The 14,205-nt window shown below is 43.2% G+C and overlaps 1 protein-coding gene across 1 annotated transcript; it reads right to left on the bottom strand.

Moving 5' to 3' along the window:
- Positions 1 to 764: 764 nt before the first annotated feature.
- Positions 765 to 13,667, bottom strand: bmp4 (bone morphogenetic protein 4). The gene is made up of 4 exons (XM_080750461.1): positions 13,477 to 13,667; positions 7,054 to 7,176; positions 5,880 to 6,244; positions 765 to 1,757 (listed from the first exon to the last, which is right to left on the bottom strand). Exons 3-4 carry the CDS (start codon positions 6,235 to 6,237, stop codon positions 895 to 897), a joined length of 1,221 nt encoding a protein of 406 aa, XP_080606587.1. The 5' UTR covers positions 6,238 to 6,244; positions 7,054 to 7,176; positions 13,477 to 13,667; the 3' UTR covers positions 765 to 894.
- Between the last annotated feature and the right edge of the window lie 538 nt (positions 13,668 to 14,205).

Below are 14,205 nucleotides of genomic sequence, written 5' to 3'. Positions count from 1 at the left end.
AAAAATAGATAAATGAAACAATAACATATTCTGGGATAATAACTATCATCCGTCTTTGCTTGTCCTTTTCTTAAATTTGAATCACTCAAAGCTGATGAGATGCCACATAGTAAACCAAACATTATTTTATTTGGGAGAGACAGAGCATCAGAAAGATTTCTCTGTTGTTTTTCCTTTGAGCGAAAAAATTATAATACTTTAACAGAAAATAGCTATCAAGCAAAGTATCAGACTTGAGTTTAAATCCAAATTCATGTTCATGTTTTTTTACAGTTACTTATCAAGTATATAAAATGTATTTAGTTTCAAGGGACCTACCTAATGAAGTAATAGGCTTTAAAGTCAATGTACATTTCTGATTATTTCAACTGATTCATCCAAAACAATCAGTGTTGTGACAATTTCACGCAGTGCTCTAATTTGCACAAGTACACAAATGGTGCATCTTGTGATCTGCTCAAACGTATATTTGGAAGGCAATTCATGTTTTTATTTTTCTTGAAAATGTATATAATATGAAAACAATAAATATTAACAGTAAATAAACTTTAGTTTTTAGATATTTTTTTTTACTATTTTCTCATTAAAAAACGTATACAATCTAATATACATTATGAAAAGTTGTACAGCTTTTTATTTATGTTTTAAAATAAGGACTCACTTTTATTTTTAATATGTAGATATAAATATATATATTTTGTCAAAATATATGATCATATTGTCAAGGAAACAAAAACAAATTAGACAAACATACATCTCCACATAATAGTTATAAATAAGAGTCCAAGTGAACATTTTTGGGAGTAAGGTGGGCAGACCTCAATCATTTAAGCGTCCATATTGCTTTTTTTTTCGAGTCGCCCAGAAGATCAAGTCCTATAGTTGCTCTGCTGGTTAGCGGCAGCCACAGCCCTCCACCACCATTTCCTGGTAGTTTTTTAGGACCACCTTGTCGTGTTCGTCTAGGTAGAGCATGGAGATGGCACTGAGCTCCGTGGGCACGCAGCAGGCCTTGGGGATGTTGGTGTTTACCGAGTTCACCAGTGTCTGAACAATGGCGTGATTGGTAGAGTTCAGGTGGTCCGCCAGGGGGAAGGGACACTCCCCATGGCAGTAATATGCCTGGTATCCAGGGGGCGCCACTATCCAGTCATTCCACCCTACATCGCTGAAGTCCACATATAGTGCGTGGCGTCTGCAGTTGCGGTTGCGCTTTCGACCCTTTTGCTTAGGACTGCGCTTGGCCCGGCGGGTCAGAGGATGACCTTTGCCGTCGTGGCCGAAGGTGACCAGGAGGGGGCGTAGTTGCTCCCAATCCTCGCCAGGCTCTTGATGTACCGAGCGACTAATGCGCACGTGTTGGCCCTGGTGGCGTGGTGTCTGGTTAAGGTGCAGTACCTCAATGGCCAACCCGTGATTGGGCAAGCGCTCGCGCGTCCAGCGGAGCACGGCAGGACTGACGTCGAAGCTCTCCCAACGCGAGGTGTTGTGACGCACGAGCCGCGTGTCCAGGAGCCGCGTAATAAGGTGGCCAGCTCGTGGGGCCTTCAGCACTTCGTACACATTTATCCGATGAAGAAGCCCAGCATGGTCGTCTGAAATGGCGCCAATGGCATCATCGATTTGATGACGGTAGAGCCGCAGCTCCGCCGAGGAGAGCAGCTCGTCCTCTGGGATGCTGCTAAGGTTGAACATGAAGCGAAGGGGCTTGGTCTCTCCATCCCTCAGCTCGGCCTCATGCACCCTCTCCATGTGTTCTGAAGACAGAGAAGAAGACACAAAGATGGTTGATACATTTAAAGACCACGTTGCAGAGTAACTTGTCCTCTTTTCACATTTTGTGCAAAAAGGGTCATCATTTTACTGTGAAATTAATTAAATCGTTAAATCTAATCCTCAAATGCTTCCTCCTTTTTTTACTCATTGCTATTTGTTTTTTCCCTCTGAAAGGATCACAAACTGCTTGATGTTGGTACCAGTTCCCCATCTGTCATTCTTGACAATTCCAACCACATCGTCTGACATTGCCTGCAGGAGTACTTTCAGCTGTGCTAAACGCATACCATTGCACTCTAACATGCCTTAATTGACACTAAAGAATGTACATGCTTGCTTTTCAAGGCCTCCGGGGTGCTCCAGAGCACAAATATACACGCAGCACGATTTCCTTATCTATCTATAACACTGGTTTTCAACATTGGGTCCAGGGACCCCCAGGGGTCCTTGATTGATAGTTAGGAAACAAATGGACCCTTATAACTCTGAGAGTGTACAAATTGTTATACACTCTCAAAATTAAATTAGCACTGGGGAATTTAAAGTATACTGTAGATTGGAGGCCCAGAGATGTTTATTCTTCTTCTTTTAAAAAAAAAATATAAAATAAGGTTCTGTGGCCCAATGTGCATATCAAACTGGGATTTCTTGAAATGACAAAGGTAGAGAATCTACAAGCAAAAACTAAAAGCTCACAATCCGTGAGCATCTCAGTGCAACGCATTGTGAGCTTGTATATATGCTATTCTTAGAAAAATGATTTTCTTGGAAAAAAAATAATAATTTTTTTATCAATTAGTAGTCAGGATATATATTTTAAATTGAGGGGAAAAAAAGGATATTCACCTGTGTGAGCCATAAACATGGGTCCGTGACCCAAAAATGGGTCCCGGCCCAATGTTTGGGCAACACTGCATTACGGGGAGGGTGGTGATTAACGTAGCACAGCTACAGTATAAACATAGTGGAGGCTCCCTGTTCCACGCTCAGTCTGCAGATTTCTGGCAAGATCACCATTGTTGGGGAAAGGAATGTTGTGTCTACTATTTTCCTGCTCAAGCCACCCCTGTTATTTCACACCCAGGCCTTAATCTTACCCAGGTGGTTCTCATTATTAAAACCTGCTGTGTTTTTGATTGGCTCTGCAGTTTGTTCGCTTAAGACATTTATCATTTTCATCATGAATAATCGTTACGGATTCAGACGACAAGGTAGGAGATCCCTCTTCTATCACAACCCCCTGCAATGGATATCAATCAAGACTTGAAGTCAAAGTCTGCTCGAAACATGACATCTGCAGCCAAGCACAGAGATTCTCAATCTGATTTAAAATGTTTTCCTTCTCTGTCACCCCAATCTACACCTCCGCATCCTCAGTGTTAATTTGGCTCCAAGAAGAATGTACAAATGGAACCAACATTTGGTTCCATATGTACACTCTCTGAGTTACAGGCTGGGTCTATATATCAACCAATTAGCTAGTGAAGTCCTACTGGAACCCCCTCAAGGATCACTGGGGTTCCCTGGACCCCATGCTGAAGACCAGTTTTGTGGAGAGAGTGAACCTAACTATGTACTGTAGTTGCCGTTGCTAAATGTTGTACTCTTGATGAAACAATAAAGAAACTGCGAAATTCATACTCCTTAATATAAAAGAAATGGAAACAATCATATTTAAAATATTATACTATATTAGCAAAAAACATTTACCAATCATACTTATATAAAGTAGTCAGTTTAGAAGTCTGAGGCTTGGACAAACACGTTTCTACTGTAAAAGATGTTGGTAGTTGCAAGGTTTGGAAAGCATTTATTTTTCTTGGGAGAATTTCATACATTTAATTCCCATTCTGCCTTCCCCTCTTTCTCTCTTCACCTAATACCATAGCTGTATTTGCAAACTGTCTTCTGTCCAAGCCACTCTTTGTGAAGGAGACCTGTGCTCAACTGTAGGCTATCATACAATGGTGCTTACATGAAAGCGAGAAACAAGTTCACACTCCCACTCAAAAAGGTCTCAAAGCGTGTTATTAACATAGTTTAGCAAAAGGAAAAAGGAGGGAAAATGCCTGCAGAGAGCAGTAGAAAAACGTGTGCGCGCGCTCGCGCACGCACACACACACACACGCACACACACACGTGCGCACACACACACACACACACACACACACACACACACACACACACACACACACACACACACACACACACTCATATCCAGCTAATTTAACGCTGGTCCATTTGGTGTCATTTATACATTCGGAGTTACAAACAAATAAATTAACACTGAGGATTTTACTATGTTGGTCGTCCTCGTCTTTCTTCCCAAGTGGCTTTGGTGTGTGTGTGCGTGCGTGCGTGCGCGAGTGTGTGTGTGTGTGTGTGTGTGTGTGTCTGTGCTTGCGTATGTGTTAGCACTGGTAGTGTGTTAGATAAGCCCCATTAAGGCTGACTCACCCTGCCCCCCCTCCCCGAGGGCGGACATGTTCTCCTCCAGGCCTCGATCTCCACAGTCGCCACAACTTTACTCTACTACGCTGATTGCTTTCTCAGTTGCTTCTTGCTCTGGTAAACGAGCCCCCAAAAATCCCCTCTATATACATAATGTTTTGGTCTCCTTTGCAATGGTTGCTTGTGGGCTGTTTGTCTTGCTTATCAACCCACACACTGCTCTCATGCGAGCACGTTAGTCAGCTGGGAGAAAACTCAGGGCCAAATCGAAACCTCTGTCTTTCTGGAGAAAACTAAGCAAATCCAAGCTACAATAAACAGAAACCCCCCAACACCACCACTCCCCTGCCTCTCTATGTTCATGTCCCTCTATCACCCTTAGCTTTAAGCGAGACTGTTTTTCCATCTCTCCAGGGAGCTGCAGCAGTCTCCTCTCAGCGCCCACATTGCTGGCAACAGGGGCTTTATTTAGAAGGCTGCAGAGTAGCATTAAAGATAATTGCACGTTGAGGAAGGTCCCTCTAAAAGGGCCCTCCATATAAACTGGAGACATGAGAGAGGGAGCACACTCCAGCAGCTCCGGGCCGAGACGGGACTTTTTTTAAGCCATGCAGTGCTGGGTGGGGTGAGCAGTGTAACTCAGTAATATGATGGTATGCTTTTCCTTGAGCTGCTAACCAAACATGCAGAGATTTCTGTCAAATGAGGCTCTTGGGAGAGAGGAGTAGCTTGTCTAGCACAATTTCTTCAACCCTCTTCAGACAGCATTTTGTGACCACATCCTTAGATTCTATAGTTTATGTTGAGCTGGGTGGGGAATGTCATACAATCAGGTTCAAGGAGATGTAGGAAGTGTTGCTTCTTATTTTCTTCTTCTTTTTACTCGTAATACTCTATATACTTCGTTGATCGTGGTCCCCCAAGGCTCTGTACTTGAACCCCTCCTATTTTACCTCTACACCAAATCTCTTTGGTGAAAATAGGCGATCTACACGCTCATAATGTATTGCGTCTCGCTGGGTCATGAGCTTGTAGATCTGCAAATTTCACCGGATTTCTGCCAGTTTTTTGCCGAATGTTCACCTATTATGACATACCCAGAATAGCATGTAGGGTCCACACCCACGCTAATAAAATGTGTTACCACCAGAATCAGTGGAATGCCAAGAGACAATGACCTCCATTGTGCTTTAGTGTTGCTGTGCAGACCTACTGTATCTAATCATGACTCTTTCGGCTGCAAATTAAAGATTCTCTGCCTTCCACACTGTGCCCACCCCACCACTATTTTAATGGAGCTATTTTGCCTGCTTCATCTCCTTGTCCAGTGGTTGTCACCTTTTCTGGCTGCGACACTGACGTGCACTATAAGTACATTTTGTAGAGCATGGTTGTATTGTGAAAATAGCAGATCTACATGAGGCGTTGTGAGCATGTAGATCGGCTATTTTCACAATTTCTGCCTCTAGAGGTATTAAAAAGTCCTTAAATTGTCACTTTAGAAATGTGCAGTTACCCTCTCTATACACTTACATTTTGTGTTGGTTTGTTAACTGTTGAGTGAGAAAACAATGTTGCACATTAAGTCAATCATCCAGGGTCGAGAACCACTGTCCTATGTCCTTGTCTACCTTCCCTCCGTCCCTCCTTACCTTCATGGTGGAAGCCCCTGACGGTGTTGGCCCGGCTGGCCGACCTCTCGGGGTACTCGAAGGCTATGTCGTGCGCCCCGGCCTCCTCGGCCTCGCCCGACTGCAGCCGGTAGAGGTCCAGCAGGTAGCGGGGCACGGTGGCCGAGCGGCTGGGCCGCGGCCGCCTCTGCAGGCCGAACATGTGCAGCAGCGTGGCCTCGAAGTCCCGCAGCAGTTCATGGCTCTGAGCGGCCGAACGACCCTGCAGGCCCGGCACTTTCTTCTTCCCTTCTTCAGGTATCAGACTAGCATGGTTGCTCTCTCCCAGCAGGACTTGGCATATTAAAATGACCATCAGCATTCGATTACCAGGAATCATGATGTCTCTGAGGGACAGAGCAGATGGCACAGGGAGATAAGGGATTTAGAGAGGACTGAACATGCAGGCCACAAGAGGGTGAAAGAGACCGAGAGAGAGAGAGAGGCAGAAAGGGGAAACGAGAAAAAGGTAGACGAAAGGAGGGAGGGAGGAAGGAAGGAACAGGAGGAAGACAGAGCTCTGTTTTAACTTTTAAGTGACATTATACATATTATTTGTCTTCTCATTCTCTACACCTCTCCTTCGGTTTCTGACGAAAACCTCTGGATCTTCCCTAAATGTTCCCACTGAGAGGGTGTGCTCTAATTGGTTATAATAGTCCAGGCTGCCTTGTTTACAGTAAAGCAGCCCCCAGATCAGATAGTCCTCTTGCAGTTTATCTCTGGCAACATCCTCCGAAGGTAAACAGCTGGTTTAAGAACTCAGCTTTTTGAATGGAATCTGGGGGTCATTCCTCTTTACTCTCCCCCACTGTCTCCTCCCCTCCGCCACTATGATTAGACAAATAAGAGAGGGGTCAGAGCAAATTCTTAACTCGATAAGGAGCCAGAGTCCCTCTCACAGTCTGATCCAACCAGCCATGAGGCAAACAAAGAACCATGTGCCACACATTTCACCAGGCTTTTTTCTCCAGCTTTTTTCTCCAGACAGAAGAAGGTCTTCCTTGTACAACTTCCTTATTCAACACACCACAGGGGCTTTTTTAGTCAAGGGTACGATGAATGCCACATAAATCAGAGGAATCAGAGGAACAGAGAGAAAATGTGGCAATGTGTCACATGGCACAAATTAAATTGGCGTGGTCCACCTACTTACCGACAGAAAATAAAGCATGGGAAAACAGTCCATGTTTGTTGGGAGCAGGCAATGGACGTGTTCCTCAAGGAAATGTTAGGTGGCGCTGGGAGGCTGCAGGAGAACGTTGGAATGACCCTGTTCCTGAAAAACATACAGAAAAATAGTCAGACGTTATAAACCTAACACAGAAGTACACATTTGAAACACTTACATGGTATTTACTTGACACAAGAGGAGAGGGAATGTGTGTGCATGTCTGTTTCTGTGCGCGCGCACGCTCGCATGCATGTCTGTGCATATGTGTATGTGTTTGTGTGCAGAACTGCAGATCTGTGTTTGTCTGCATGTGTGCATGTTTTCATACCTCCAAATGTTTCTTTAAGGCTTATCACTTTGGTACATGGTCTAAAAGGTTACACTATCACTCTATTTACTGTGACTGGAATGTCAGGAGGCGACAGCCTCAACGCAGAGGGCAGCTCCCTTCTGCCTGACACTCGACTAAAACAGCAACAGTGCAAATAAGAAACCTTTGACCATCTTTCTAAATCGAGAACCCCCATCAGACAGTAGCCGATAAAGGCCGGCTTCTAACGCACAACGATGTCAGGGCCATGGTCAAACAAGAAAAAACACTTAAATAGAAAACAGTTCTTAGAATCTACTGTACAATGATGTCAGGGCCATGGTCAAACAACAAAACAGCTCTGAGAATCACTTGATATCCTATTCATAATCTATGTTGTATTTGCAATTATTATTTCTTGCAGAATAATATTATTCCTCACAGGACAATATTATCGTCTCCAAATGAACTCACTCACCCTTTAGCCTAATAATCCCTCCAAATAACTGATGCAAGATCACTGGATTACTTTCCTGCCAAGAACTAAATACACCACTAAATACACCTCAACAGAACTTCAACTCTAACACGCTGACGCTCCAAACATCACACAGGTTATTGTAATGTTAATGACAGGCCTACTACCCTTTGACCTCTGTCATCAACAAATTAATCTACATTCCTACGCAGAATAACACGCACATTCCCGTTAGTACATTTCAAGCAGGGCATGCTTGACAGTTCCACATACATTGTAGGCCGGCATATGTTATTAAATAGTATACTGAATGTCAATGAGGGGTCCAGGGACCCCCAGCTGTCCCCCAGCTAAATTATTCATAGTTAGGGCCCAAGTGGGTTTGTTTGGTTCCATTTGTACACTCTCAGTGCACACTGAGGATTTTACAGTTTACTTGAAATTAAAAAGGTCGACAAACACTGGTCTAACAACAATCATATAACAATAACACTTTTAATAATAATAATAATAATGCACAAGTGCAATCATTAAGAAAATTATGATTATTTACAAACACAAGGTCTGTTTCTTTTCCTCTACCAGACGGTTGAGACATCCATGGTACTGTATGTATCAAAACAACTTGGCTTTCACAGTGCTGTTGCTCAAAAGAACGTTTTACTGAATCACACTAATAAAATGTAGAGGTTTTAGAGAGCGCAGGCCCAGGGCAAACTCCAGCAGCACAAAGCAGACGGTTCAACTCAGCACTACAGATTAACGCAAGCGTTTGGTCATCATTTGGAGCCAGTTCCACTGGAACGAAACCAAGCATTACAACAGCTAGGATGCACATTAACAGGAACATTATGTGTAATATACAGTTTTGTGTGTGATTGTGCGTGTGAGTGTGCGTGTGCGTGTGTGTGTGTGTTATGTGCTTGTCTTGTTTCAAATCTATGTGATTATCTTGGTCCCAGCATGGCTCACTGTACACGCAATCAAGGATCTTTTCCCTAACAGCATTAGACTTTGACCTGCGGGTGACCCCTCGTTCTCGGTCATGACACTGGATCTTATGTGTGTGTGTGTGTGTGTGTGTGTGTGTATGTATGAGAGAGAGAGTGAGTGCCAAGTGTATGTGCGTGCATGTGTGTATGTCTGTGAGAGTGAGCGTGGATCAGCGTGGTGTGTAAGAGCGTAAAGTGAATGAGATGAGTGTGTTTGTGTGCGTATCTATCTACTGATGTGTGCGACTGTGCGTGCATGTGTGTGTGTGTGTGTGTGCCAATGCTTGCATGTCCGTGAGAACTGTGGCAAAGAGAGGAGGGCTCAGAACATGATCAGCTCTATTACCCATGGGGTGGGGGGATAACGTGTTGTGTGTATGTGTATGTGTGTGTCTGTGACTGTGTGTCTGTGACTGTGCACTGTGTGTGTGTGTGTGTGTGTGTGTGTGTGTGTGTGTGTGTGTGTGTGTGTGTGTGTGTGTGTGTGTGTGTGTTTGTGTGTGTGTGTGTGTGTGTGTGTGCGCACACACGCGTGCGCGCACGCTTGCACGCGTGTGCGTAAGTGTGCGCGCATCTCTGACAACAAACGCTCATTGTACAGGGAGAGGGCCTCTCCCATGATTACAGGGACTCATAGCACACTGACCATACAGGACATCTTGTAACTGTAACCAGCCACTGACAAAGCTGCAGGCTAGAAAAGACAGACTCTGAAAGTGCTGCGATGATGACGATGATGAAAGAAGATGTAAGACAGATAGGGAGTAACTTTCAGCTGTGGAAGACAAAAAAAAAGAAAAAAGCCTGGGCATTCCTACTAGTGTGTATATTCTTGCCACCAATGATTAAAAAAGAAAAGAAAAAAGGCTGAACATTAGCAGCTGAAAACAAAACTGGCACGTCCGTGTGCACCAGTGGCTGAAACAATTCCGATGATTTACTATGGGTTTTATTGATATTATTAACATAAATCTAATGGGCGCACTGTTGGTTATACAACACGATCAAAGCAAAGGATAATTCCCAGATAATAAGACTGCTTTTAGGCAACTTCACACTTGCAGACGTACGAACTGGATTAGAGGCAGAACCATATTTTGCAACAAATGCAGTCCAGGCTGCAATTAGGCCCAGGCAGTCAACTGCCCTTGGCTTGGCTAGATCCCCCTTGGCCTCTCTCTCTCTCTCTCTCTCTCTCTCTCTCTCTCTCTCTCTCTCTCTCTCTCTCTCTCTCTCTCTCTCTCTCTCTCTCTCTCTCTCTCTGACCAGAGATAATGTGATCAGACTATGCACATGGCCCTTTAGATGTGTTTCCTGAGGAATTTGACAGGGATGGTGGGAGGGAAGGAGGAAGGGGGGGAGGAGGGCAGCAGGTTACCAAGGGAACAGATCCCTGGCCTGATTTTACCATTTAATGTTACAATGCGTAGCTTTACCAACATGTTGCTGAAAGGTTCATAGCCTTGCGAAACGCCTTGTTTTAGTCCTGTTGCTCGGTTTTCAATTTTGTTAAATAAATCCCTTAATAACTAAACTAACCTAAATTATAAAAGGTTAGGTTATAGGCCTAGCTTTAAATCTAGCGGCACACGCTGACCTAACAAAGTGACCAAAAGCATAACTAGGTCTGTTAGGATTTTTCTAATACTAAATAATATTTGTGTAACTTCATGATAACTAGATTAAAACGTATCTGTGAGGTCAGAAAAACGTATCTGTGAGGTCAGATGTGTTTAACTGGAATTTGAACTAAAATGGAAGTTCATTTTTGAACGAAAAGAATCATGTGATGTCTCCTGTTGTTGAAGGGTTTAGGTTAGGGGTTTTATAAGCTCCCATGAGCAAATCGACAGCAAGAACATTCACAGTCAGTGAGATCATTGAAACCAGGTTAATCGTTTTGTTATAGGCTATATGTTTTGAAAGACATTTATCTTGACTCCGATGTGTATTATTCCCAAAGATGAATACCCATATATCTATGTCCATTTAGCAGCATTCAATGAGGAAGGAACATAAATTAAACATAATTAGGTTTTGCAATGCCTCCAGTTAAATTACACAACAATCTCCTGCTGCTGGAAGTTCAATACTACATGTAACCACTTACAGTATGATTCAACTTCAAAACCTAGCTGTTGTTTCTTTTTGCAAACCTACAAAGTGTTAGGCCCTTGGCCAACTATTGCTGCAAATGAATGGAGAGGTGTATAGTATACCCTGTCAGCTGCAAGTAAATAGTAGTAGTAAGCATTGAGTAGTGTGGTATAATATAATAATAACAACAACTACAATAATAACAACAATAATACTAATCATCATTCATCATCATCACATGGATTAGGAATTAATGTGTTTTTCATCAAAACACATGCAGTCAAATTGCGGTCAATGTGGAAAAAGACTGTGCCAAATTACACCAGGCACTAGGCAGGCCTGTAAATGCCTAATAGTGAAATGTCAAAATGTGATAGTTTATTAGGCTACTGCTATCTTAAAGGTGCCTTTTGCTGTGTGTGTGTGTGTGTGTGTGTGTGTGTGTGTGTGTGTGTGTGTGTGTGTGTGTGTGTGTGTGTGTGTGTGTGTGTGTGTGTATATATATATATATATAGGCTATATATATATATATATATATATATATATATATATATATATATATATATATATATATATATAGAGAGAGAGAGAGAGAGAGAGAGAGAAGAGAGAGAGAGAGAGAGAGAGAGAGAGAGAGAGAGAGAGAGAGAGACTATATATCCGCCACGACATTAGACTACAATGTTTCAGTGAGCTGACATTCATTTTTTACAATAAAGATAACATTTACACTTTGTTAAACATTTGCTGGCCTGGTAGACATGATGTGTCATTTCAAAGTATGTTAAACTCGCTCGAGTTAAAAAGGAGAAATTCCTCAAACGAGCATTAACGCACGAGTGATTTTTGAAGGCCGAGTGAATAGAATAGGCTATCCTATAATAACGCATAATTGATTTAGTATGTGTCAAAATAACATGAAGACAAAAAGTGTGATTGATGTTATATGGGATTGGTTCTCAAAGTGGGGTCCGCGGACCCCCAGTGGTCCTTGAGGGAGTTCCATGATAGTTAGGAACCAAATGGACCCTTATGGGTCTTGGGTCTAACTCAGAGAGTGTAAATGGAACCAAATGGAACCGAGTTAAATTGATGTTACAATAAAAATGGGGGTCTCAGTCTCAGAGATAGAAATGCCATGGGGGTCCGTAATGCATGTCAAACTGGGGAATCACTCTTATGGGGTCCCTGGCTTATCTTTCAAATGGGGGTCCGCGGGATAATGTTGCAGCATAAGTATCAATTTGGGGGTCCTTGACATGAAAACGTTTAAGAACCTCTGTTATAAGGTAGGCCTACACGCCAGATTGTGACATGGTCACTCCATCTTTCACAATACAGACCTGCGTATAGCCCACAGCGGGCAAGACATTAAGCAGATGCAGGTGTCCAAATTGCCAAATGTTGCTTAACTTCGGGGAAGTTTAAAATCGTGCCAAAACGAATGCGCACACTTTTGATCTTGCTGAAGCGAAAGCACGTAGAAAAGAATAGCCTGGCGGATCGGTTGTTGAATAGCCTACATTTTCTCCTTTGAAAATGTTCTCAAAGTTTGGTTTCTCACAGGCTGTGTCCGGTCAAAGTATGCTACGTCTAAACCTGCTGCTGTTAGTAGGCCTACCATAGGCTAGTCCGGTGGTTCTCAAACTTCACGGACCCCCAGATTGACACTTATTATAGGTTAGCCCGCGGACCCCCATTTGAAAAGATGTGTCAGGGATCCTCATATAAGAGAAATGTTGTACAGCTCTAGCAGTGATCCATTTTAATTTCAAGGACCCCCAGTTTGACATGCATTAGGGCTACTACGGACCCCCATGGCATTTCTATCTCTGAGACCACAATTTATATTGTAAAATCAATGTTAATTTAACTCGGAAAGTGTACAAATAACGGGTCCACTTGGTTCCATCTGTACACTCTCTGAGTTATATTGGACCCCCTGGAACTCCATCAAGGACCACTGGGGGTCCCCGGACCCCACTTTGAGAACCAATGGCCTATAGGTAGGAATCTAGCCTACTCCTCGAGGATCACGGCCCGATTCACCGTCAAAAATACGCCTTCGTGCTTCAGCTGAGCTGGATATTTGTACGATACAGTATTGTAGGCTACTGGTCCATTCCTGACAAAATATATAAATAAAATAAACAAATAAATGCTTTCCCCTAAAAAAGATTACAAAATACATTTAAAAAATCGTTCTGAGCGGACGACGTCTCCAGTGCAGGCTCACATAGTCACATTATCAACGAAATGACATGCAGGCTGATTCAACAGGTCCGACTTATTAAAGTCCTAAGAATTGAGGAAAAAAATGCACCCCAATTTAAACGAGCCCAAAAGCTTTCTTGTGGTGTGTATCCTTGGCTTTTAGTTGACCATATAGGCTATCAGTGAACTGTATAGCCTATATAGGCTACTGTACCTTTTCCTATGCAAACTTCTAATAAAGTAGGCCTATAGGCCTATCAATCAATCGATCTGTTGAGGCCCCTTCAAATCACGCTGAACGAATGGGTGCTTACCATCAGTAGGGGTACAGGTATCCTCGAATCGAATGAATTTGACACAAAAAAAGGAAGGTGCGATCTCCACGCGACTTGCAGTCCAGGTAGGTGTAAAAGCACGTAGACCTAAATATATATAAGAGCTACCGTGCCGAAAACGCCGAATAAGCCCTTATTATTACGGAGAAGCTCTGCGACTTTTGCCTCATTAATTCCTTTAACGACCCATCTACAAAAAACAAGAGGACGAGACTGTTGTCTGGAGACAGGGCGGTGTGAAGTGAAGGAAAGGCGCGTATTAGGTCTGCTCTGCTGCTGCGGGGCTGATGATATCTCCAGAGGTTCACCGTGCAGGGCGGAACAGAGCAGAACAGCGCTCAGAGCAAGCAGACTCTCCAACTGATCAAGCATCTATGGTCCCTTGCAGTTTTTATGTGTCCGCCCAATTTACCCTCTCTGCCTCCTCCCCTCCTCCCCCTGCCCCCACCTCCTCACTCAACTGTCTCAAACACCTTGGATAACCCCCCCTACCACCACCACCACCACCACCACCTCCTCCTCCTTCCCTCGCGCTCCTCTTTAAAAACCACTCGTTCCCAAAACACTGGGTCGGGAACCATTTGTGGGTCGCGGACCGATTTTTATGGGTCTCCAAAAAATAAAATAAAAAATGAAATATATTATATTCCAAAAGATGGAAAATCTTTTCAAATTTATCATCTTATTTATTATGAAAAAATTGCTAAC

Source organism: Nannobrachium achirus (assembly GCF_963921795.1).
Source record: "Nannobrachium achirus genome assembly, chromosome: 20".
NCBI classification, from domain to species: Eukaryota; Metazoa; Chordata; class Actinopteri; order Myctophiformes; family Myctophidae; genus Nannobrachium; species Nannobrachium achirus.
Note: the sequence above shows the minus strand (reverse complement) of the source record. Positions and strands in the feature narration are given on the sequence as shown.

Coding starts and splice junctions, on each gene's coding strand:
- bmp4 (XM_080750461.1), bottom strand. CDS start 6,237: ATGATTCCTGGTAATCGAATGCTGATGGTCATTTTAATATGCCAAGTC. Junction 1,758..5,879: donor CAGGGGCTTCCACCATGAAG/GTAAGGAGGGAC, acceptor CTCTGTCTTCAG/AACACATGGAGAGGGTGCAT.